The following is a 26,043-nucleotide window of genomic DNA, read 5'->3' on the forward strand; positions in this document are numbered from 1 at the left end:
TGTGTGTGTGAGTGTGTGTGTGTGTGTGTGTGTATCTAAGAGTATAAATTGATTGAGATGTGAAGGTAATGAAGTTGGACACTGTGTAATTGAACCCCAGAGGAGAAGGTGTAAAGTGTTTTTGCTGTTCAGTGATTGTGGTTTTATAGTGAGATTAATTTAATGCTGGTTTTTTTCTCTGGCACTTTAAAGAAAACTGCTGATGATCAACATATTAAACAAACATCTTCCATTAACATGTGCTGGCAAACTGGAGCGAGTGATTCACACAGTTCACCTCTAAACTGCTTTTATTCATAATCAAAGCTTTATTAGAGAAAACCCTGAGTCACAATAAACACACACACACACACACACACACACACACACACACACACACACACACACACACACACACACACACTCATTACACTGTACACACTTGTATGATAAAATGGACAGATGTTCTAACTTCTATTCAGGTCCTTTCTGCAGTGCACTCGCTGTCTGCATCATCATCATCTTTCAATTGAGTATTTTGTTAGTAAAAGGGTTCCAAGACTGGAAAATTCCAGTAGGAATTCATGAGAAAATATGGAAAATAACTGAAAAATATGGGAACTGAAGGGAATAAACTGGGAATGTACAAAACTGCAGGTTCGCCTGTTACAGAGCCTTAAATGTAGTTACAATCTTACAGGATCATTTTTGTTGTTATTTAATGCTTTGATTGAATTTTCTTTCCTGCAAATTCCTCAGTCACATGCACACAGCACACTGCAGGGTTACTGAGGCGACGCCCCCTACAGGCACTGCACATTCATCCATCACACAAATCATTTCTACAATCCAACGTAAATTACACACTGTGTGTAAACTACAGTATAAAATTATACAAATTAAATGCAAATACATCAACACTTATTACTGCGTATTCACATGTTCCACTAAACCTGCACTAAACCCTCAGACCAGCTCAACCAGTGGAAGCGGAGATCTCAAGAACCTCATTATAATGATTCAGAAATATTTATTGAAAAGATCTTCAGGCTGGAGTCTGGAAAATGATAGTAGAAGATTAAATCTTCACAGCTTTGTACCATGAGTCTCTCTGGTCTGAAATCAAAATAAATCAGGAGTTTTTCCACAAACTTGTGAAGTTCATGAAGAAATAAGAAGTTCATGAATGCAAGCGGTCATGAAATAATTTCCAAAAATATCTTCTGGGATTTTTTTAATTACACATTGTGCAGTTCATCGAAAACATTACATCATTGAAACTCTGGCAATTCTATAAAAGCTGCTGGAGCTGAAGCTGGAGCTCAGGGCTGAGGGAAGTGTGGATTTACAAGTGGAGAAATGACCTGCCTTTATATCTGCTCAAACCTCTCGCGCTCCATAACACACACCTGCACTTCATTACACTAATCAACGAGTTTTCCTTCCCATTTAATGATTTGCCCTCTGAGATTGTGAGCAGCAGTAAAAAAGAAAAAAAAAAGCTTTCAGTAAAAATAACATTTAAAATATATGGAGTTTTATATTAATTATTTATCATTTAATTTATTAGAATGAACTGATGGAGTGATTTTACAATCAACCTCATGCTATTTTTTTCACTAATTTCATGTAATAATGTTTATCAGATGACATTTGTAGTTTTTGAAAAGCGGAAATAAACAATTTCTTATTAATTGTTTTAAATTTCAATCCCAACCAACCTGCTGCAGTTCCACCTTCAGCCTGCGGGGGGCTTCCGAGCTACATTAATACTGTAATCCGGACTGCTGCAGCTTTTGTTGTGTAGATGTAGATAACCGTTTAAACCTTAACAAATACCCGTACACACACACACACACACACACCTGCACTTAATTGCACTAATGAACGAGTTCACAATGAGTTTGTGAAAAATTTTTCCTTCCCCCTTAATTATGAGCCCCAGTGGGCTGATCAGAATTCCCAAATATCCCACATATCCCAAAGAATCAGAAGTTTCCTTCCATAAGAAAAATAAAGAACACACCTTTTAAACAAACTGCTTTATTACTACATATATAATGTCTTTATTATCTCTATATCTTTATTTTAAAACTCTTCCTGCTGCCATCAGCCCTCTGTTATAGAGGTCAGTGTTCAATATTTATGCAAGTAAAGACCACATCATGTGAAGGTTGAACTGTAAATGTGGGAGAAACATCAAAGAATCAGGATGAATTCCTTTGCACAGGGTTCAACTAAGTTTCAGTCCTAAAGGTGCATAAAAACTACAAATATAATAAAGAATTTAAAATGTAAATATTATTAATCTTTTAAAATATGAAGGTTCTGCAGAAAGGTCATTATTCAGACTGTGGTTGGGAATAAATAAATACGAGGTAGAAGGTTGTGAAGCGTATAAACGCACGTGTGTGTAGTGGAAACACTTCCACGTATTTACTGAAGGTGTTTTTTGGAATGTGTTGTAGTGTACAGTATGGAGGAGACACGGAGGTGTTGGTGTGGAAACATCATCCCTGGTGGAGAAAGAGGAAAACACTGAAATGTAAGAGATTGAGGGTTCTCCAGGACCACGGCTGGGGTCTACAGAAACCATTTGGATTCTCCTGTAAAGTTTAGTGGTTTAGTGATTTAGTGTGGATCCGTGGTGTTCTGCATCAACATAAGAATATGGTAAAAAGTAGTAGTAGATCATGGAGGATTTCTCGGCATCGTTCCAGACGAGTGACACAAATGGAAGAAGAAAAGGTTTTATTACCAGATAAGAACAAAGTCCAGCTCCACCCAGTGAACACGACAGCACTCTCAGACATCTGTGTTTCCTTCAGCAGATTAGATATGAAGAGATTCAGACAGCTTATCATCTCCGTTTATCAGATCATCCATCCAAATTTGATGTAGAAGAATTTTTCATGTGAAATAATCAAATGATTTTCTTTCACCAAATGAAATTACACTGGGTATAAACCCCTCTGTCCTTCATCCAGATGTTCATCTGCTCATGTGACAGCGTCTGGGTTTTAATTAGGTGTAAACTGACTGGATGGGAAATTGCATCATTTCTGCTGAGGTAATGAAGAGCGATGGTTAGGATGGTGATGGTGTGTTTGAGAAGAACAGCTGAAGAAAAAGAATAAAATCTCACAGCACCTTCATTATTATTGAGCTCTGCTGCGGCAGTGATGTTCTCCAGGAGCAAACTGAATTCTCCGAAAATAAAATTAAGATGCTAAACACCTCATAGGCACCAGCTGCATCAGAGGCAGCTTTATTTTTAGTCTTCTTATAAAAATGCACAGATTCCGAATAGAATCCAATACCACAGGATTATCAGGGTGTTTTTGACTCTGCCTGAGGAGAAAGTGAGGGAAAGCGACATTAAATATTACAGTACTGTCGCTTTTCCACACTACATTATTACTCTACATTATAAAAGTTAGCTCGGATCACACGACACTATTCCGATCACACAACTCCGATCACACAATTCCGATCACACTACTCCGATCACACAATTCCGATCACACAATTCCGATCACACTACTCCGATCACACTACTCCGATCACACAATTCCGATCACACTACTCCGATCACACTACTCCGATCACACTACTCCGATCACACTACTCCGATCACACTACTCCGATCACACTACTCCGATCACACTACTCCGATCACACAATTCCGATCACACAATTCCGATCACACAATTCCGATCACACTACTCCGATCACACTACTCCGATCACACTACTCCGATCACAATACTCCGATCACACTACTCCGATCACACAATTCCGATCACACTACTCCGATCACAATACTCCGATCACAATACTCCGATCACACTACTCCGATCACAATACTCCGATCACACTACTCCGATCACACAATTCCGATCACACTACTCCGATCACACTACTCCGATCACACAATTCCGATCACACTACTCCGATCACACAATTCCGATCACACAATTCCGATCACACTACTCCGATCACACTACTCCGATCACACTACTCCGATCACAATACTCCGATCACACTACTCCGATCACAATACTCCGATCACAATACTCCGATCACACAATTCCGGTTAGCTTAGTATAAATATTGCACTTTTGTCAGAGCTGCTGTTACTGAAAATTCAAACAAATCTTTCTGAAGAGCATCATCATCATCATCATCATCTGCTCTGCTGAACGAGTACATGGCTTTAATAACATCCACAAACTCGTGTTAAATAAACCTCCGTTTGAGAGTCTGAAGCACAAACCAACTGCTGAAAGTAAACAGTGTAATTGTGTGTAGTTACAGTGAGGGATCTGATCTGATCCTGGGGTTGATCTGATCCTGGGTTTGATCTGATCCTGGGGTTGATCTGATCCTGGGTTTGATCTGATCCTGGGGTTGATCTGATCCTGGGGTTGATCTGATCCTGGGGTTGATCTGATCCTGGGTTTGATCTGATCCTGGTGCAGGTTTGTGTGAATTGTGTGCGGTTTGATTTCTACTCTGCTTCACTGATGAAGAACTTTTATCAATGTATTGCAGAAGAAGAAAATAAAATTCATCATACCTGATGGTCTGATTGGAGGGGATTAGTTCTGTGTTTTATTTCTCCACATGAGCGTGAAGTGAATTTGCTCTGGATTCCATCCAAACAGGAGAAAAAGAGCGATTGAGATCTTCAGCACAGTCAAATGATGGACAGGAACACAGGATTAAATGATTAATATTCTTTAACGCCACTCATCATATCTGTGATCAGAAACACATGATTATCATTAGGATCAGTTCTACATCTTTTTATTCCCATGTGAATGTAAAAGGCAGATCCTTCATCTTCTCCTGATAGATCTGATCAAACATCTCATTCTGGGCCACAGTGAAGGTGTTCTTCCAGTCTCCAAACATCCCTGAAACATAGTGCACAAAGTGCTCTTAGAGAAAAATCTAATCTAAATCCAGTGTTTAAGTAATGGCACCCTGCCCTGAACCTGCTGCATGATTCTCTTCACTTTCAACAAAAATAACTGAAGACCTTCTCTGACCTGCTCATAATCACCTCATAATCATGTCCTGAACATGTCTGGTGGAGTGATCTCGAAACTCTGGGTTCAAATCATTTACACATAAAACACTTTCCATGGAGGCCATTATTGTGTGTGGTATTGCACATGGTGTGTGAACTCTGACCTTTGCGCATGAACTGGCCCTTCTGTAACAGATCTTCAGGAAGAAACTCATAGTTTGCTTTTGGGTCCTTCTTCATGTTCTTGAAGGTTGTTTTCTCCACAATGTCACACAGAGCAGCTTCACTCAGATCTCGACCCAAGAACTTGCTGATCTTTTCCACAGCAGCCCTGAGATCCTGAGACATGCAGGAGACACCAGACGCCAAACTCACATTAGACTCATTTAGAACATGGTTTTGTTTCTTCATTGTTATAATAAACCACACTGTGTGTTGGAGGTTTACCAGGATCATGTGCTCATACGTGAGGAACAGGATGTCGTACTGGTGTCGGTGTGTGTACCACTCTCGCACATGATCAAACCATGATGATCCAGCAACTGCAGTCAACACACATCACAGCAACAATCACACCATCACAATCCTCCTGACCTACAACACACACGTTCCTCCTCCCTCTGTTTACTATCTAATGCACTCAGTGAGCTCATATGGACCTTCTGATGGAACACGATTACACCAGTTCCTCAGAGTTCTAGTGTGGTCCAAGAGAGACAGAACACCACCATGGATTATCTGGACTCATATGGGTAGAACCTGAGCAAGGCATACAGAAGAACACTCAGTCCTTCAGCCTCACCATCTCCAGCCAGATACTGCTGCAGAAACTCCTCAAAGCTCTTAGGAGTCTCCAGCGTAGTCCAGGCATGGCAGAAGTGGAAATAAGATACCACGTTGTCCTTAGGGTTCCTCCTCACATACACAATCTGATGTTTAAACACAGACAAGAGCAGATATGAACCAGTTTCTTACAACAAATAAAACATACAGACATGTAATGGTTCTTCACTGGTTCCTCTGGACCTGTTCCACATTATAAACCCTGCAGGAATATAAGAACCACTAAACAAGTGAAGAACCTCAGGAAAGTGATCTTCTCTCCATGAACCTTTAACTACTCGCTCTTTAAAACCCAAATGATCTGTAAACGTAAATTAGAGATAAAAATGTATTTTTTTTATAGAACTGCAGAAACATCAGCAAAAATACATCTTTTATTTAATATAAATATTTAATAAAGTAATAAATTCATTATAATTTAATAAAATATAATATTTAATAAACTCCAATCAAACTTAATGTACAGTAGATTTCAAAGATTTCATTTATTTCAAACTGAAATTCTGTTTTAATTAAATGATGAAAAAGAAATAAATGTAATCTGTAAATCTGTTAAAAACCAGAGTAAAGTAAAGTGTTGTTTTATATGAAAGAGGGTGAAGGCTGGTGATTGTTACTTTAGCCTTTTTGCCCTTCAGCTCGGGGGGCATGAGTCTGGGTGGGAGGTGAGATGTGAAGAGACGAGGGGACGGCCGTGAGGAATAATCAGCGTGACCCTCAGGAAACTCCAGCCATGGCATTTTCTTCAGATTGTTGGAAACGTCGCTGTTGTGTTGGAGATCTGACTCGCAGATTAACGTGATAATGTTCTGAGTCCATATCGTTCCTGTGAAAGAACTTCCACTGTAACCGTACACTTTAAAACACACTGGTGCTTCAACAGCGATCACCTTCATGATCCATATCAGCTTTCTCAGAATGATTAGCTCTCACCTGACTTTGGATATGTCACCAAAAAGATATCGCTGTCTCGTATCCGGAAGCTCTGAAGAGAATCCATGTGTTCGGCGGTGGTCATCCCCTTGGTGAAAACAAGACCTTTATATTTACAGAGATACTCACTGATGTGTTCCATTCTACCTGCTGGAGAACTGCTGGTGCTGGAGAACTGCTGGTGCTGGAGAGCTGCTGGGGCTAAAGAGCTGCTGGGGCTAAAGAACTGCTGGTGCTGAAGAGCTGCTGGTGCTGGAAAACTGCTGGTGCTGGAGAACTGCTGGTGCTGGAGAGCTGCTGGTGCTGGAGAGCTGCTGGTGCTGGAGAGCTGCTGGGGCTAAATAGCTGCTGGTGCTGAAGAGCTGCTGGTGCTGGAAAACTGCTGGTGCTGGAAAACTGCTGGGGCTAAAGAGCTGCTGGTGCTGAAGAGCTGCTGGGGCTAAAGAGCTGCTGGGGCTAAAGAGCTGCTGGGGCTAAAGAGCTCCTGGTGCTGAAGAGCTGCTGGGGCTGAAGAGCTGCTGGGGCTGAAGAGCTGCTGGTGCTGGAAAACTGCTGGGGCTAAAGAGCTGCTGGTGCTGAAGAGCTGCTGGGGCTAAAGAGCTGCTGGTGCTGGAGAACTGTTTAAACCCCGAGGTGAGCTGGAGCAGTAGTGTGAATCTGTGCAGGTGGACTTTGGCACTGTGATCATGGAGAAGAGGAAGAGTGCAGATAATAAGAATAATCAGAATCTAACACATGCTCTTCTGTGTTTCAGTGTTTGTTTTATATGGAGGTAAATATTTACCACAACAATGAAAAGATATAAAACTACAATTTTAATGCTTATAACCGACATTTTCATTCTGTTATACTGCTGTGTGTGTGTGTGTGTGTGTGTGTGTGTGTGTGTGTGTGTGTGTGTGTGTGTGTGTGTGCGCGCGCGCAGGTTTATCACTAACTCTGGGTTTACTCTCAGTCACACTGCCTTTCAGATCTGCTGACGGACCAGAGGGAAAGACTTGACTTGACTTGACTTGACTTGACTTGACTTGACTTGATCTATTTTCAGTTAAAGGGTTGAATGTTTAAATGTTTAGAGTAATGTGTAAATGAGATTTAGAGTTTAGATTTGTAAAGTTTTTGAAATCTTTTGATCAGAAAGGCAGGAGACGACGCTGAAGGTGATGGAAAAGCCAGGAGGATCACACCTTCATGGTCAGTATACACCTTTAACCTCCATTTACACAATAACTGCTGTATTTATAATCAGTTCTGTAGCAGCAGCTCGTTTACAGGGACGTTAATAAGACTGGAACTGTTGATCTGCTGAAGGAAGAGAACAACTGATTATACTGTAAATAAGAACAGGAACTGAACTGTTTCAGCAAAGATCCAAAATATGATGTGTGTCATGTGAAGTAGTGATGAAAATCTCCATACTGAGGCCCATGTGATTCACATGTCGATGCAACGTCAAGGGTTAGGGGTTAGGATTAGGGGTTAGGATTAGGATTAAGGGTTAGGATTAAGGGTTAGGATTAGGGGTTAGGATTAAGGGTTAGCATTAGGGGTTAGGATTAGGGTTAGGATTAAGGGTTAGGATTGAGGGTTAGGATTGAGGGTTAGGATTAGGGGTTAGGATTAGGGGTTAGGGTTAGGATTAAGGGTTAGGATTAAGGGTTAGGATTAAGGGTTAGGATTAAGGGTTAGGATTAGGGTTAGGATTAAGGGTTAGGGTTAGGATTAGGGGTTAGGATTAGGGTTAAGATTAGGATTAAGGGTTAGGATTAGGGATTAGGATTAAGGGTTAGGGGTTAGTATTTCTGTATTTCTACAGTACTTCTGTAGTGCAAAAGAGAAAGAAGATGAAATAAACCCAGACGTTCAGGCAGGAAGAAATAAACCTACATATATATTATTTGTATTGTTCACTTTCTAAATAATAAAGTATAGCACATGCACTAATCATTATATATAAATACATTGTTTTAACTGATGCAAATATTTAAAAACGATGCATCATGATACAAATGTAAATGTCAATACTCTTGTATTTATTTCCCAATTGCTGTGCAGTGAGGAACCAAAGGTTTCAGAACATGCTGTTATAGAAAAATCATCAACACTGGGGTTCTAAATCCATTTCATTACACAATTACACCTCCACATTGTTTTACATTTATACTGTTTATATGTGTGTGTGTGTGTGTGTGTGTGTGTGTGTGTGTGTGTGTGTGTGTGTGTGTGTGTGTGTGTGCCAGTGTTCCACATGCTTTACATTTCTATTTAAATACCAGCACAGTGTATAAACTAAACACACACTCATACAGTGTTCTCACGGGTTTTTGTTGTGGTCTTCCCACTAAATGCCTTGTAATGGTGTCACCACACAACCACACCCACACCCACACAAACACAAACACACACACACACACACACACACTGGATCGGAGGTTTTTCATGCAACACGTGAATAAACAAAAGTAAAAAATGAAATGAGACATTAATATCCATGAAGAAATCTATAAAGCACTGTGTCATGATGGAGCTGAAGAACCTGTACAGAAGATATTATACACACGATCATAAACAGACACATGGACAGTGTTAGCAGGAGAAACAGCATGTTAGCGGTACTTTCACGTGTTAATCTAATAATCATAAATATTAACAAAACACCTGCAACATTACAGGATCTAAACATTATCATTATCAGTACACAAACATCCAGAACTTCAACTTACAGTCAAACCTGTGAGCACTGGGGTTCATCCATCATACACACCATGAGATCTTTTACATAAAACTAAACCCTACAAGATCTAAAACACGTGCTGGATGAAGAACACAGCAGGTAGTTTAGTAAAAGTTTCCCTTTAAAATTTCACTTCAGTAAAAATACAAAAGTCTTGTTGTGAAATATCTGATAAAACTCTCTGTTTATCTTTTGTTTATTAATAATAATGACCTTGTAGATTCTATTTAGCTGCTGTCACATGACCCTGGTGTCACATGACCCTGGTGTCACATGACCCTGCTGTCACATGACCCTGCTGTCACATGACCCTGGTGTCACATGACCCTGTGCTGTATAAATCAGTGGCTGAATATCACTGATTTCTGTTTCTGCAGTTGAAACCCGTTTCTGCTCAGTGTGCAGGTTCTTCTGAACTCATTTTCTGTACTTACGTAGTGAAAGCAGACGTTTTCTGACTCTATTCCTGCAGATGGTCCCATACACCTGGTCCTGATTGGTGAGAGAGAAGCCGGGAAGAGTGCAGCTGGAAATGCCATTCTGGGCACCATTGCCTTCGACCAGGTTGGAGTGAGGACCAGGACAAGTGTGCGTGGAGAAGGTGTGGTGAGGGGAAGGCATGTAGTGGTGGTAGATACACCAGGCTGGGATTGGTTTAACCTGAGCGGTGCCTCAGCATCTCCTGCCACTATTAGGAAGGAGATGATCTCCGGTATGACCCTGTGCCACCCAGGTGCCCACGCGCTGCTGCTGGTGGTTCCTCTGTCGTTCTCCTTCTCTGCAAGGGAGCGCCATGTTTTGGAAGAACATGTAGATCTGTTTGGACCACAAGCCTGGAGATACACCATGGTCCTGTTCACTGTGATCGACACCAAGCGTCTCCGTGACTCCACCCTGAAGGACGAAGTGGAGATGAACAGTGAGCTGTATAAGCTGGTAGAGAAGTGTGGTGGGTGGTACCATGCTCTCCATGGCAGACCCAAGAGAGGGGAGGACCAGGTAGCAGAACTGTTGTCCAAGATCCAGAAGATGGCGTTAACTGATGGAGAAACCATGCTCCTCAGTGACCAAGTGCTCGAGTGGTACAGGGAGACAGAGGAGCAGCAGGAAATGAGAGAAGAACAAGAGAGGAGGCGAAGGGTCCAGAACCTCAGGAGATGTCAGTGACTGTGCGAGACAGAAGTGGTTCACTCGGGTCTGTAAGGCTCAGTAGAAGAAACAGGAGAAGACGGAGATGTGCAACCACAGAGACTCCTGTACTTATTCACAGGCACTTCACAAACACACACACACACGTGAATGAAGATTCTTTATTACAGCGAGTTCACGTTTTACACGGTGGTTTATTACATACAGAACTTTAGAGTTATGAAATGATCAAGTTTCAGTTGTTCACTGGAGAAAACCACAACACCAGTTTCCTGTGTGATTATTTCCCTGGTCTGTAGAACGCTGATACGCACCACAACGCTCAGAAATAAACACACAATCAGCATCAAATAGAAGAAATATAAAAAAAAAAAAGCAGTATTAATTTTATAAATGATGTTAAACGTTAATCAACACGCCGTGACTCATCATAAAAATCTCAATGAAATCATTAATGATTAGATATTTACATCTTTTACCTGCTAAACAACATGAAGATTGAATCTGATCAAACAGTGGAAATAAACTATTATCTGAGATGATCCAAAGCTTTAGTGTGCATTTAATGACATCACAAAATCAACCGCACCCCAGAATGAGTTGTAGAAAAAAAACGTCTCTGTTCCTGTGAACTGTTACGATCCAAACCAAACCCAACAGAACCAGTTCACCAGCCGCCTTCCTGTGTGTGTTCGGTTCGATCTTAAGGGCGGAAAGGCTGCTCTAGAATCTCCTGATTCTTGTAAAAACTTGGCATTGCTTCACATAGATGGTCATGGATCTTCTGCCATGCCTCCACTTCCGAGCGCCACAGAACTGATCTGGACCGAATGATCTGAGCCACTTCATTTTTGCTTCCTTTAGCCAGACTCATGCCGTCTTTGCAGATAAACAGAACATCCAGACCAATAAAGAGGACATTTAACCCGATTAAGCCGGCCCTGGCTGACTTTGAAAGGGCCAGGGGAGCTCCTTTAGCCATTTGACCAATGTCAGGAAGATCTGCAGCAAGCTGGGGAATGTTCCGAACTGCTTTAGCCTCCTGAAGACCCACATTAACTGCAGCTCCAACCATGTCATCAGGTCCAATAGGTTTTGCAGGCAAAGCTCCATCCACGAGGTCACCAATACCATTGCCTCCTGCTGCACCCTTAGTAGCCTGTTTCTCATCTTTAAGGTCGTTAGTAACCCCATCACCACCTGGTACAGACCCATACCTGCTGGCCGCTTCTTCTATACAGTCGAGGATCTTCTGCACATCTTCCATAAACCTGATGAAGATGTTGTTGGCATTTTGTCCATGATGTTTGTTGACTGCCATTTCAGTGATGCCTGTAACAATACCATTAACACCACTGGTGACTCCGAGACCAACACCTGTGAGTGTGAGGGCCAGAGATGCTCCTGCAGTGACTGGAGCGAGAGCTAAACCTACGATGGACAAAACACCTCCTGCAATACCCACTGAACTTCCAGCTACAGTGGAGATGTTGGAGCCCTTCTTCATCTTGTCCAGCTGAACTGCAGCTTCTTCTAATTCAGACAGGAAGTCCAGCATTCTGTTGTGCTGTGTGCTGAATATAAACATGAAGTCCTGTGCTTTCATGTCGAATAGGAAAGTCAGCCTAAACGATTCATCCATCCTGTGAAGAACATTTTATTATTAAAGAAGAACAATCTGGTCAGTTTTCTCTCCAAATAATAAGAAAGAAAGAAATGAAATGCTTTACCTGAGTTTGGTCAGATGAAGTAAATGGTCATGTAATTTCTGCAGAGACTCCTCGCTCATGTTCAAATGAATCTTCAGGGAGGATTTTCCAGTTTTCCATCTGTAACATAGATGTTATCTAAACCATCTAAACCACGTGTGATTTCCTCAGGTAGCTCCTGACACGTGACAGTATCAGTATGTGCACTTTAACTCCCTCCAAGCAGAGAAACTGATCTCAAAAACTAAGACTTCTGAAAAAACCTACAATTACATTTGTTTTGTCTCTAAAATTAGATCTTTCATCAGAATTTAGTTCAGCAGTTACTTCTACAAATCACATTCATCATGTCTTTCAGTCAGGATTTAGACCTTCACAGATCTACAGAAACGCTGGTAGAACATGACCCACTACAGGCCTCTGATCCAGTCTCCTGCAACAAATCCTACACTTCCAGACGGACTGCAAAGTGCTCAGGGTTAAAGGAGTATCTGCACCAGGTTCAGGTGTTAATGTGAAGAACCACTGTATCATTATTAATAAACCCTGTGGTAGCAGGACTTCTGTGTCCTGATACACATGAAGATCGAATTCCCTAATTTTCATCATATTACTCCATTAAATCCTGCACTATGTGTGTGCACTGTTTATAATGTTCTAATGACCTCTGAAGCACTTCCTGGTCTCACCACATGGTTCCTTTGTTCTCTTCCACACCTGCTTTGATCACACGACTCTTTCCTAAAACCTCGAATAATAAAACCTCACCACCCCCACGGATCGAGAATCAACCTTTTAATTGCTGCTTAAGATTCAGACGTGATTAAAGTGTGGATTATAAAGGGATGTGTTTAATCAGATCCATGAGGTCTGAGTGCACACCTTCACCATCCAGACCTTCCTTACCAAGAGATTCTTATCTCCACGACGTTATACGCAGAAGGAAACAGTTTCAGGTAGAAAAATGGCCATAAAGTTCAAATGTAAATTTATAAATTGAAGGAAAAGGGGAAGAAAATGTTTCTTGGTGACACTTACTCATGAAAACCTCGAGAACCTGAAATGCTCCTGGATCTGCAAAGAGGAACAACAGTTTCTCCGTTAAACTTAATACATGCAGCACATTACAGCTTCATCAGAATAAAGAAATCAATACTTTTTCTCCATCTTCTCACAGATCTGCTGAGTGATGCGGATGTATTTGTCCAGCTGGAAGGCCAGGATGTCCACGTTGCTGAGACTCGGCAGAAAGAAAGCTTCTGCGTCTCTCTTGAAGTGGACGAGGAGTGGAGACACAATCCTGGCTGTGGAGATCACCGAACGCACGGACATGGAACTCACTCCGGTTGGCATGAAGCTCTCACCCATGAAGACGAACAGTGAGGTGACTGCTAGCTTCTCCACTGCATCCAGGAAGCAGTGGAGTTTCTCCAGGCCTTCTAGAGTGTTCTTCAGAACTTCTCCTAACTCCTTCTCCAGCTCCTGCCTCTTGGTATCTGCTGTAAACTGGGTCAGGCTGCTCCATGTGTACTTACCAAAAGCCTTGGCTTTGTCTTCAGACTTCTGAACATGGTCAAACTTCAGAGTGATCTGATCGGCCCGATCCTTGATGTCTCTCATCATCTCGAGCTCGGTCTCTCTCTGTAGGGTCCATTTGGATTCTCCATCACAAAACTCCTTCAGTGTTTCCGTGAATTTCAGAGATTGTAAGATGTACTCTCGCAGATGCTCCTGTAGTTTCTCTCTGTGGTGAAAACACAGTGTTTAAACACCGTTCACACGTGAACACTGCAGATCCATAAATACAGGGATGCCAGGTGTTGCATTTTCACTTATTATTATTAAAATACTGACTTTCAATTATAAAGATTAATGCTGACATCACATTTTTAAAACCAAGTCGAAATAAAGTTCAGCAGTGATCATGAAGGTAAAGTTTAGATGATGGATAAGGAAATAAATTGCTGTAAGTATATCTGACACAGAGTGAAGGAGTCATGCAGAACCTCTGGACCACACCTGAACCTGTAATGTTTCTCCACCCAAACAAAAGCTCCTGAGCCTCTAATCAGTTTTTTTAAATGAGGAACTGATCTTTCAGCGGCTCTTATTTATACACAACACTAAAAAAAACAACACAACAATCCAACATTAACATCTACAAGACACAAAAGAGCAGATTTTAATCAGGTTCACATGAATGTGGGAGAAATTCCTGATGTTCCTGATGTGAACATCCGCAGTACAAAACCGAACCCATGTGATCAGCACATTTACTGTTGGTATGATCTGATCTGCTTGAGATGGAGCTTCATAAACTCATCTCCTGCTTTATAAAATATAAAATTTACTAACTTGGTTTTGGAAGCCATCAGACGCTTTCTGTTTCACTTCTTCCTCAACTTCAAATCAGACATGAATCTCTTCTTCCTCTCCTCCTCCTCCTCCTCTTCTCCCCTGTGCTGTATAGAATCCTGGTCAGGTTGTGGACGCTTCTGAGATGTTTTTATGCTCTGACAGTAACTGTGGTGGAACTCAGTTTCCTCCTTCAGGGTTTAATGGAGTCACAACAACAACAACTGACGCGCTCGAGTTTCACTTTCAGTCTTAAACAGATCTCCAGGCTACAGACTTAATAAGGAAGCGAGAAATAAAGATAATAATAATAAGTAATCAGAAGATGTTCAGCAGAAAGACGACGCTTTGACTTCTTCTCTGTTGAACGGCTGCAACATTACAGCTGGAAAATAATCCTCAGTTTCTCTCCAAGCGACTCCTTAAAGTGAGTCAGGGGATTCGAATCACTGAGAATCGGTTCTCCTCCCACGCTGTCAAATTGCTGTTTAGATTTAGTGAAGGTGTAAAAAAGATATTTCTGTGGGTTTATTTTTTTGTTTTTTTAATAAAATCCGAATTCTCAAAAGTGTCTCTGAAAATATCTTCAGATCCTGCTCCGAGTGATCCAGATGAACCGACACAGAACCGAAACTGAGTCAGTGCAGTGACGTCAGTGTAATTACTTTCGTTTCTGTTCCGTGGTGAAAGATCTTCTGTCCCTATGTCTCCATGTCTCTGAGAGAAGATCATCTCCGAGAGTTCCTGGTTTAGTTCCTGGGGAACTAAAAAAGAGGGGAAAGAAAAACTCCTAAAATCTAAAATAGCACAGCAAAAGTCTAAAATAAACAAGAAGTTTCACATGGATATGACTGGAGACACAAACAATGGACACCATAACGTAAAAAAGCACGCAGATTTAAATAAGCCAGAGGGGAAACTTAAACCCACACAGCAGGATTAGGGAAGGTGGTAGTTTAGTGGTCAAGGGATTGAACTTTGGTCACACTAAACTGCTACTTCTGGGCCCCTGAGCAAGGCCCTTAACCCCAGAGCTGCTCAGCTGTAAGTCACTCTGGACCCTAAATATAAAAGTGATTACAAAGAAAAATGAGGGACACGTGGACACAATGGTGACATCTGGTGAAGAAAACATAGAAAACGCAAGGAAAGAAACCCCCTTTTATAATAACAATAACAATAATAATAATAATAATAATAATAATAAAACTGCTATTAAGTGCTATTTTACACTGCAATTATTTCTCGCATGAATGGATTTTAGTTCAAATTAATAAATAATTTATTTATATATTATTACAACATACAATGAAGACTGGGCTAAACTTCACGTAGCTTTGTGCATTTGTTCTGATGTGACAACAAAAACATGCAGAGTCTGAATTTCTTTCACAAAGAGAAGTGAAGGTCTGATCAAAACATCATAAATAACATGAAACACACAGGTTCAGACGATGGAGAAGGACTAGTGTGAACATTTCATTCCTAATACACAATTAAATCATGTGTTTAAAAGTAAAAGTTATATTAATGTATACTGACAGAAGAAAAGGTTTAAATCAGCACTTTTCTAAAAAGACTAAAGTTATTTCTCATATAAATAAATGATATAAAAAGCGTTCATTATAAAACTCACTTCAGAGAAACTAATGCATTGTTTATTTATTATTGTAAATGAATTTTGATGTAAAGATACAGTGAAAATCTCATTAATATGTATACAAAAATACAATCCAGGAAACAATATGAGTAGAAAATCTTAAACACATGAAAAGTCAAAAGTGGTTCAGGACAGTAACAAAAAAATAATGACTTTCACTTTTACGGGAAATTAAACTGTAAATGTTCAGAAGACGATTGTAAGGAAATGATCTATTCTCTGCTGCCTGGACAGGGTCCACGTCTGTCATCTAGACAGGGTCCACGTCTGTCATCTAGACAGGGTCCACGTCTGTCATCTAGACAGGGTCCACGTCTGTCGTCTAGACGGAATTCACTGGAACTCAGCCTTTCCTCTCGATCTCTGCTCTCCTACGTCCACGGGGAAATCTCAATAAAACACACGAGTCAGCCTTTCAGAGAGACGTTCCAAAGCTTTATTGTGTCACACGTGATTAGATACTATATGATAAGAGAGGAAGAGCTAACAGATGTACGTGCGTTACAGAAGAGACGCTTGAACATGACAACTCCATATATGATCATGTTAAACAGAAACTGAGAAAAACAGGAAACCACCCAAGAGGTACATGCAGAATAATACATATCAGAAGACTACAATATGAAGTGTGAGATGAAGACAAAGATAAAAAAGGTGTGAAAATGTTCTAGGTCACAAGTGTTATTCTCGTTATTAATGTCTGACTAATGCTCAAAGATATAAAATGAATAAAGATATTAATTATTTTTAATGTAATCTATATATATAAATATAAAGCTGAAATACCACTGACTGACTCACTCACTCATCACGAAATATCAAAAACCACTGAACGGATTGCAATGAAATTTGGAACATACCTTCCTCTTGGGTCTTAGGTGCTCTGTATCGCTACTACAAAGGGGGAGTACGTTATTTGTTGACGTTACGTTCTGATCTCTGATCATCCAGTCCTGCTCAGTGCTTTACTGCTTATTGCCATATTGCTTAGCGTTCTACCTTCCGTAGCGAAGTACGTGTACTTTCAGCTATTAATAGATCTTATTAAATATATAATGAATAAAGATATAATGATTAAAGATATAAAACAATTCTCCCAACGATCCTTAAAACCCTCACAGCTTCTGAATTATTTCTTCTGGTACAAAGTTTTTCTTGTTATTTTTTTTGCTTTTTTTTTTTTTTTTGGTTGAAATTTGTTCTTTAAAAGTTAAAAGGCTGATTGAGAATTTCAAGATTCTTCTGAAACCCTGAGGTTCCTTTACACAGCTGGTCATGGATCTTCTGCCATGCCTTCACCTCTGAGCACCACAGAACCGATCTTTCACGAATGATCTGAGCCACTTTATTTTTACTCCCTTTGGCCAGACTCATGCTACTATTAACAATGAAAATAAGATCCAGACCGATAAAGAGAGCATTTACAGCAACAAAGCCGGCCCTGGCTGACTTTGAAAGAGCCAGAGGGGTTCCTTTAGCCAGCTGCCCAATGTCAGGAAGATCTGCAGCCAGTTTTGGGATGCTCCGACTGGCTTTAGCTTCCTGAAGCCCCACATTAACTGCCTTTGCAATCACTTCCTCACTTCTGAGAGCTTTTACAGCTGAAGCTGCATCCACAATAGCATCAATACCTGTTCCTACAGCTCCAAGACAAGTGGTAATTTTCCCAACATTAAATGCTGTGCTAAACCCATCAGGAACATCTATAGGACGCTCAGTATTAGCTACCACTTCTATACAGTCGAGGATCTTCTGCACATCTTCCATAAACCCGATGAAGATGTTGTTGGCATTTTGTCCATGATGTTTGTTGACTGCCATTTCAGTGATGCCTGTAACAATACCATTAACACCACTGGTGACTCCGAGACCAACACCTGTGAGTGTGAGGGCCAGAGATGCTCCTGCAGTGACTGGAGCGAGAGCTAAACCTACGATGGACAAAACACCTCCTGCAATACCCACTGAACTTCCAGCTACAGTGGAGATGTTGGAGCCCTTCTTCATCTTGTCCAGCTGAACTGCAGCTTCTTCTAATTTAGACAGGAAGTCCAGCATTCTGGGGCCACAGTCAGTGAATAATGAGATGAAGTCCTGCGCGTTTTCACTGAACAGGAAATGCATCCTGAACGACTCGTCCTTCCTGTAAAACAAGGTTACACATTTAAATGAAAAAAAAGCAACAATATTCTCCAAAAATCAATAAATGTTATTTAAACACCCACGTGCTCCAAATAGAAACATTTATTTACAATACAGCTGCAGCTATCGATTATTTTATTAATAAAGTATTCTACTGATTATTCCACTGATTAATTGAGTAATCAGATAAGAAGTGCTTTTTCTTTATTAAAGATCGATACCAAAGAGAAAAGAGAAAATAAGACGGGTCTCTTGAAATGAACATTTGATTCCTGTTTTAGAAAAATCTACATTTTTATTGCTGAAAATGAATAAAAGAATATCTGTGAAAACTAAAACTATTTAGTGCCTTTAAGTACAAATACAAACATTTTAATAAAATTCTTAAATAAAAATATGAAAATCAGTTTTAAATGAGTAAAAATTAGAAATGCACTCTTGTGTTTTCTTCATGTTTTAGTTTGAAATGATCTGGGAAACTGTTATGTCTTCATGTAGGAAAACAAGCACAAAAGTATATTCCTCATAGGAACTTTAATAACTAATAACTGTAAGGAAAAAGTAGCATCGCGTGCGTCCACAAGCGCAACATTTTTTTTTCTTCTTCTTCTTCCCTCTTTCCTCACATGTAAATCTCTCTCAAAAAGCTTGAGTGCCATCTAGTGGTGCATTAAAGTAAAAACATCACAGAAACTTCTCGTCGCCTCGCTTCTTCCGTTCCTCCATTTTTTATTCTGCAGCATCTTCTGTGTTGGACAGAGTTCTCTCCAGGGTTCCGAGACTCAGTTTGACTCCATGTGATTCTACTGATTGTAGCCTTTTTCATTTTAAATGTGTAAAACTTTCTGGTTCTACAGAGGAGTGATGCTGAAAAAAGTCAAAATTGGGCAAACTTTTTGTTTAATGTTGTGAAAATGTGCTTCCAGAGTGTTTATCTGTTCGGAACGCTCTAGAGTTTAGCGGGTGGTGTGTCAGTAATAATGGTCCGTGGGGAAACACACTGCTCTGGGTGTAGTGAAATGGACAAAACGAATCATTTGCCTCGATGCATTTTTTAATTTTAAATACTCGAGCTACCTGAGGAACAGTTTCAACTCTGATCTACAATTTTTCTGACAATAAAAAGAACTTTTACCTGATTTAAATTAACTGGGTTACAACGCTGTTGAGTTTCTGCACAGACTCGTCACTTTTCCACCCAATCCCCAGTGTTAGCGTCATATTTTTCCATCTGAAACATGAGACATAAAACATCAGTAATCCTAAACACAACCTCACACACTCCTCAGATTAAGACGAGCAGAAGACAGAAAGCTGTGTAAGTCTGACTGATGCTTACTCGTCATGGTGAGAAAAACACATCTTTTCACAGATCTGCTGAGTGATGCGGATGTATTTGTCCAGCTGGAGGGCCAAGACGTCCACGTTACTGAGACTCACCAGGAAGAAAGCTCCTGCGTCTCTCTTGAAGTGGACGAGGAGTGGAGACACAATCCTGGCTGTGGAGATCACCGAACACATGTCCTCAGCTCTCACTCCGTTTGGCATGAAGCTCTCACCCATGAAGACGAACAGTGAGGTGACTGCTAGCTTCTCCACTGCATCCAGGAAGCAGTGGAGTTTCTCCAGACCTTCTAGAGTGTTCTTCAGAACTTCTCCTAACTCCTTCTCCAGCTCCTGCCTCTTGGTATCTGCTGTAAACTGGGTCAGGCTGCTCCACATGTACTCACCAAAAGCCTTGGCTTTGCCTTCAGACTTCTGAACATGGTCAAACTTCAGAGTGATCTGATCGGCCCGATCCTTGATGTCTCTCATCATCTTGAGCTCGGTCTCTCTCTGTAGGGTCCATTTGGATTCTCCATCACAAAACTCAGAGATTGTAAGATGTACTCTCGCAGATGCTCCTGTAGTTTCCCTCTGTGGTGAAAAACACACACTGAATTAGTATAAAATCCAAAAGTTGGATACTGAACTATGTGGATAAACTCTCGAGTTCTCTGCTGTGATAAACAAACTTTATCACCAGTGAACATTCAGGGAAAGAACATTGTGAGAGTGGACTCTTACAAATACCTGGGTGTTCACCTAAACAACAAACTGGACTGGACAGACAACACTGAGGCAATTTACAAGAAAGGGCAGAGCAGACGCTTTCTGCTGAGGAAACTAAGGTCTTTTGGAGTGCAGGGAGAGCTACTGAAGACCTTTTTTTTTACTCTGTAGTGGCCTCAGCCATATTCTATGGAGTGGTCTGCTGGGGCAGCAGCATATCTACTGCAGACAGGAAGAGACTAGACAAGCTGATCAGGCTGACCAGCTCAGTCCTGGGGATTCCATTGGACACTTTACAGGAGGTGGGAGAAAGGAGGATGGTAGCAAAGCTATCATTATTGCTGCAGAACGTCTCTCACCCCCTGTATGTAACCGTCACATAATTGAGCAGCTTCTTCAGTGACAGACTGATACATCCTAAGTGTCTGAAGGAGCGATACAGAAGGTCTTTTCTCCCTGCTGCTATTAGACTTTACAACCAAAGCTGTTCCCGATAAAACCAGTCACCAAAATACACTGTTATTACGTTTTAACTGTGCAATAACATTACCTGTGTGCAATATTATGTGCAATAGTACCCACAATTACGTGCAAAACCACTTTGAAATATTACCTGAAATGCGTACTATTTTCTCCCCCTATTTGTATTTATACATTGTACTGTGTATATACTGTTATTATAGTATGTGTAAATTCTTTTTTATATATTTGCATTTGTTTTTATTTCTTTGTTTATTATTATTATTATTTGTTTTTATTTTTTTGTGTATTCTTTTTTTATATATTTGCATTTATTTTTATTTCTTAATTTTGCTGCTGTAACATAGAAATTTCCCCACTGTGGGACGAATAAAGGTTGATCTTATCTTATCTTATCTTATCTTGAATTTAGAGGGTTGGTTTTCAGGAACACATGAGCACAAAGAGATAAATAGAGAGAAATAGAGTTCTGCATGTAAAAATACCATCCTTTTAAATGAGGGATAAAGTGCAATAATGTTCCAAATAACATTACATAGATGATTATATATTTATATAGTGTCAGGGTCTGGACATTTATGGGTTATTTGTTTTTGCTTTGTCCACTAGATGCCGCCACTGGGCCCTTCTCCCCTACTCCCTTTTTCCTACTCACTTATCCCCTTCTGCCTTTCCACTACTCCCTTATCCCCTAATCCCTACTCACTTATCCCCTTCTGCCTTTCCACTACTTCCTTATCCCTACTCCCTTATCCCTACTCCCTTATTCACTTCTGCCTTTCCACTACTCCCTTATCCCCTAATCCCTACTCCCTTATCCCCTACTCCCTTATCCCTACTCCCTTATCCACTACTCCCTTATCCCTACTCCCTTATCCCCTACTCCCTTATCCCTACTCCCTTTCCCATACTCCCTTATCCCTACTCCCTTATCCACTACTCCCTTATCCCTACTTCCTTATCCCCTACTCCCTTATCCCCTACTCCCTTATCCCTACTTCCTTATCCCCTACTCCCTTATCCCTACTCCCTTATCCACTACTCCCTTATCCCTACTTCCTTATCCCCTACTCCCTTATCCCCTACTCCCTTATCCCTACTTCCTTATCCCCTACTCCCTTATCCCCTAACCCCTACTCCCTTATCCACTACTCCCTTATCCCCTACTCCCTTATCCCTACTCCCTTATCCACTACTCCCTTATCCCTACTCCCTTATCCCCTACTCCCTTATCCCCTACTCCCTTATCCCCTACTCCCTTATCCCTACTCCCTTTCCCATACTCCCTTATCCCTACTCCCTTATCCACTACTCCCTTATCCCTACTCCCTTATCCCTACTTCCTTATCCCCTACTCCCTTATCCCTACTCTCTTTCCCATACTCCCTTATCCCTACTCCTTTATCCACTACTCCCTTATTCCTACTCCCTTATCCACTACTCCCTTATCCCTACTCCCTTATCCCTACTCCCTTATCCCTACTCCCTTATCCCTACTTCCTTATCCCCTACTCCCTTATCCCTACTCCCTTTCCCATACTCCCTTATCCCCTTCTCTATGATCCCCTACTGCATAATCCCCTACTTCCTTATCCCCTACTCCCTTATCCCTACTCCCTTATCCCCTACTCCCTTATCCCTACTCCCTTATCCCTACTCCCTTATCCCCTACTCCCTTATCCCTACTCCCTTATCCCCTACTCCCTTATCCCTACTCCCTTATCCCTACTCCCTTATCCCCTACTCCCTTATCCCTACTTCCTTATCCCCTACTCCCTTATCCCTACTCCCTTTCCCACTACTCCCCTATCCCTACTCTCTTATCCCCTACTCCCTTATCCCCTAATCCCTACTCCCTTATCCACTTCTGCCTTTCCACTACTCCCTTATCCCTACTCCCTTTCCCACTACTCCCTTATCCCTACTCCCTTATCCCCTACTCCCTTATCCCCTAATCCCTACTCCCTTATCCACTTCTGCCTTTCCACTACTCCCTTATCCCTACTCCCTTTCCCACTACTCCCTTATCCCTACTCCCTAATCCCCTAATCCCTACTCCCTTATCCACTTCTGCCTTTCCACTACTCCCTTATCCCTACTCCCTTTCCCACTACTCCCTTATCCCCTACTCCCTACTCCCTTATCCACTTCTGCCTTTCCACCACTCCCTTATCCTTACTCCCTTTCCCACTACTCCCCTATCCCTACTCCCTTATCCCCTAATCCCTACTCCCTTATCCCTACTTCCTTATCCCCTACTCCCTTATCCCTACTCCCTTCCCCATACTCCCTTATCCCCTTCTCTATGATCCCCTACTGCATAATCCCCTACTTCCTTATCCCCTACTCCCTTATCCCTACTCCCTTATCCCCTACTCCCTTATCCCTACTCCCTTATCCCCTACTCCCTTATCCCTACTCCCTTATCCCCTACTCCCTTATCCCTACTCCCTTATCCCTACTCCCTTATCCCCTACTTCCTTATTCCTACTCCCTTATCCCTACTTCCTTATCCCCTACTCCCTTATCCCTACTCCCTTTCCCACTACTCCCCTATCCCTACTCTCTTATCCCCTACTCCCTTATCCCCTAATCCCTACTCCCTTATCCACTTCTGCCTTTCCACTACTCCCTTATCCCTACTTCCTTTCCCACTACTCCCTTATCCCTACTCCCTTATCCCCTAATCCCTTATCCCCTAATCCCTACTCCCTTATCCACTTCTGCCTTTCCACTACTCCCTTATCCCTACTCCCTTTCCCACTACTCCCTTATCCCTACTCCCTAATCCCCTAATCCCTACTCCCTTATCCACTTCTGCCTTTCCACTACTCCCTTATCCCTACTCCCTTTCCCACTACTCCCTTATCCCCTACTCCCTACTCCCTTATCCACTTCTGCCTTTCCACCACTCCCTTATCCTTACTCCCTTTCCCACTACTCCCCTATCCCTACTCCCTTATCCCCTAATCCCTACTCCCTTATCCACTTCTGCCTTTCCCATACTCCCTTATCCACTACTCCCTTATCCCCTACACCCGTATCCACTACTCCCTTATCCCCTACTCCCTTATTCCTACTCCCTTTCCCATACTCTCTTATCCCCTTCTCTATGATCCCCTACTGCATTATCCACTACTCCCTTATCCACTACTCCCTTTCTCCTACTTCCTTATCCCCTACTCCCTTTCTTCTACTCCCTTATCCCTACTCCCTTATCCCCTACTTCCTTATCCCCTACTCCCTTATCCCTACTCCCTTTCCCATACTCCCTTATCCCTATTCCTCCCTGTGGAAAACTGCACTCCACTCGCTCCGGCAACTCGAGTTCGAGACCCGCTCTGGTAATTCACTACATATTTATATTCTAATTCACTACATATTTATATTCTAATTCACCACATATTTATATTCTAATTCACTACATATTTATATTCTAATTCACTACATATTTATATTCTAATTCACTACATATTTATATTCTAATTCACTACATATTTATATTGGTGTCTCTGTTCATGCTTTTTATCTGTAGAGTAAAATTTTTTTATATCCAAACACAATCACTTCAATTCAGAGTTTTATTAGGATTTAATAACCCAAATGATGAACTGTTTTGTATTTGTTTGTTTTGCTGAGGGGCAGAAACGGTCCATATCAGACCAGAACCCTGCCCACTCCTGCACTGTGTGGTGACTCGAGTACCTCGAGTGCTCCATAAACCTGTTTATAACCGGTTTTAAATCACATTCACAATCACATTCCTACAGAAGGTCAGATCTTCTGTAGGAATGTGATTTAGAACCGGTTATAAACAGGTTTATGGAGCACTCGAGGTACTCGAGTCACCACACAGTGCAGGAGTGGGCAGGGTTCTGGTCTGATATGGACCGTTTCTGCCCCTCAGCAAAACAAACAAATACAAAACCTTGATTTTCACTACATTAAAACACAGACCTTATCACGGTGTTCATTTTAATCAGTGTGTCGTGTTCTCCTGTCAGTTCCTCCTCAGATCTAAATCTAAAAATGAAAAAAAGTAATATTTATTAAATTATTGTTAATCATGAGGACCATCACAGCTTTTTATACTTCAACTCTAAACTCATGCAAACAGTAAAATTAGTAGTTCACATTCGGGCCGTTTTTTTTCTCATGCAGGCCTTCAGTGTTGTTCTACTTAAATCAATCCACCTCTTAATCCCATCATTATACAGCCATAAAAACCATCAATATCATACAGATGTGCAGAGGAACAGAGCACTGCATCACACACAGGAATCTCATACAGTGACAATGAAACAAAAGGTTTAACAGATGTTTTGAATTGTTTTGGACGACGATGTAAAACTTGAGCAATCCAGTTGTTTAAAGAGCTAGCTTGTTTAACAGCTTCAAATAACTTGTCATTTATGCTATTGGTGTCTGCAGTGCTGATTCTGAAGACCTCACATCAGGTTTTATCCATATAACATATTATTTAGATATAAATAATGAGAATATTTGTTGGACTTACGGTTTAATTTGTGTCCTGTGTCGAGGAGCTTTAAGTCTGATAAGAGCCCTTCCGTTTTCTGCTGCAGACAAACTGATGAACTTCTTTAAGTGATTCATTTGTGTGAGTTGAGTGAATCGATTCAAAAGGAGCAAACAGATTTATGTATCTTTAGTAGATTGCAGTAGGCGTATTCACACTCATTTTCACACTGGTTTGTGTGATGTGGTTTGTACATTTATTTTTTTAAATTATAGTGTATCCCACTAGATGATTTCACAGAAAAGCTCTAAATGACCAACACACTTAAACCTCTTTGTTTGAAGGAACAGACTCAGTAAAGTGAATCACCATTCACCATTTTCACTTTCCTTTAACTTCCAAACAGCTTTATCTCCTAATCAGACTAGAAACAGCTCCTCACACCAGAGATAAAGCTGTTTAAATCAAACTGATCACAGGATTCTAGTTTACTCTG

General features: G+C 41.1%; 5 protein-coding genes across 9 annotated transcripts in view; 2 read left to right on the forward strand and 3 right to left on the reverse strand.

Moving 5' to 3' along the window:
• The window catches only part of LOC310740135 (somatostatin receptor 3), a 42,395-nt gene extending 39,029 nt beyond the window's left edge, over positions 1-3,366 (forward strand). Inside the window, exon 4 of the mRNA XM_083566596.1 lies at positions 2,448-3,366. The gene's annotated coding sequence lies outside the window, so the exon portion shown is untranslated. The remainder of the gene's footprint in view (positions 1-2,447) is intronic.
• A 1,336-nt stretch (positions 3,367-4,702) lies between these two features.
• sult3st1 (sulfotransferase family 3, cytosolic sulfotransferase 1) lies at positions 4,703-9,773 on the reverse strand. 4 transcript variants are annotated; one of them, XM_083566150.1, is made up of 8 exons: positions 9,737-9,773; positions 9,513-9,590; positions 6,790-7,467; positions 6,474-6,682; positions 5,816-5,942; positions 5,461-5,555; positions 5,178-5,352; positions 4,703-4,897 (listed from the first exon to the last, which is right to left on the reverse strand). In XM_083566150.1, the coding sequence occupies exons 3-8, from the start codon at positions 6,929-6,931 to the stop codon at positions 4,788-4,790; spliced, it is 858 nt and encodes a 285-aa protein (XP_083422276.1). In that variant the 5' UTR covers positions 6,932-7,467; positions 9,513-9,590; positions 9,737-9,773; the 3' UTR covers positions 4,703-4,787. The 4 variants fall into 4 exon arrangements, with proteins under 4 accessions (XP_083422276.1, XP_083422274.1, XP_083422275.1 ...); XM_083566148.1 differs by having other exon boundaries at positions 6,417-6,682; XM_083566149.1 differs by lacking the exons at positions 9,513-9,590; positions 9,737-9,773 and adding an exon at positions 7,728-7,803 and having other exon boundaries at positions 6,417-6,682.
• On the forward strand, positions 7,867-11,086 carry LOC310739901 (GTPase IMAP family member 3). Its single transcript, XM_083566152.1, has 2 exons — positions 7,867-7,983; positions 9,996-11,086. The coding sequence occupies exons 1-2, from the start codon at positions 7,953-7,955 to the stop codon at positions 10,688-10,690; spliced, it is 726 nt and encodes a 241-aa protein (XP_083422278.1). The 5' UTR covers positions 7,867-7,952; the 3' UTR covers positions 10,691-11,086.
• LOC310739897 (uncharacterized protein) lies at positions 10,820-25,667 on the reverse strand. Of its 2 annotated transcripts, XM_083566144.1 has the most exons (6): positions 25,587-25,667; positions 25,028-25,093; positions 13,538-14,125; positions 13,420-13,455; positions 12,403-12,501; positions 10,820-12,315 (listed from the first exon to the last, which is right to left on the reverse strand). In XM_083566144.1, exons 2-6 carry the CDS (start codon positions 25,042-25,044, stop codon positions 11,376-11,378), a joined length of 1,680 nt encoding a protein of 559 aa, XP_083422270.1. In that variant the 5' UTR covers positions 25,045-25,093; positions 25,587-25,667; the 3' UTR covers positions 10,820-11,375. The 2 variants fall into 2 exon arrangements, with proteins under 2 accessions (XP_083422270.1, XP_083422269.1); XM_083566143.1 differs by lacking the exons at positions 25,028-25,093; positions 25,587-25,667 and adding an exon at positions 19,878-20,404.
• Positions 17,590-19,769, reverse strand: LOC310739899 (apolipoprotein L3-like). Its single transcript, XM_083566147.1, has 2 exons — positions 19,227-19,769; positions 17,590-19,017 (listed from the first exon to the last, which is right to left on the reverse strand). Exon 2 carries the CDS (start codon positions 18,518-18,520, stop codon positions 17,600-17,602), a length of 921 nt encoding a protein of 306 aa, XP_083422273.1. The 5' UTR covers positions 18,521-19,017; positions 19,227-19,769; the 3' UTR covers positions 17,590-17,599.
• Positions 25,668-26,043: the final 376 nt, after the last annotated feature.

Source organism: Silurus aristotelis (assembly GCF_946808225.1).
Source record: "Silurus aristotelis genome assembly, chromosome: 17".
NCBI classification, from domain to species: domain Eukaryota; kingdom Metazoa; phylum Chordata; class Actinopteri; order Siluriformes; family Siluridae; genus Silurus; species Silurus aristotelis.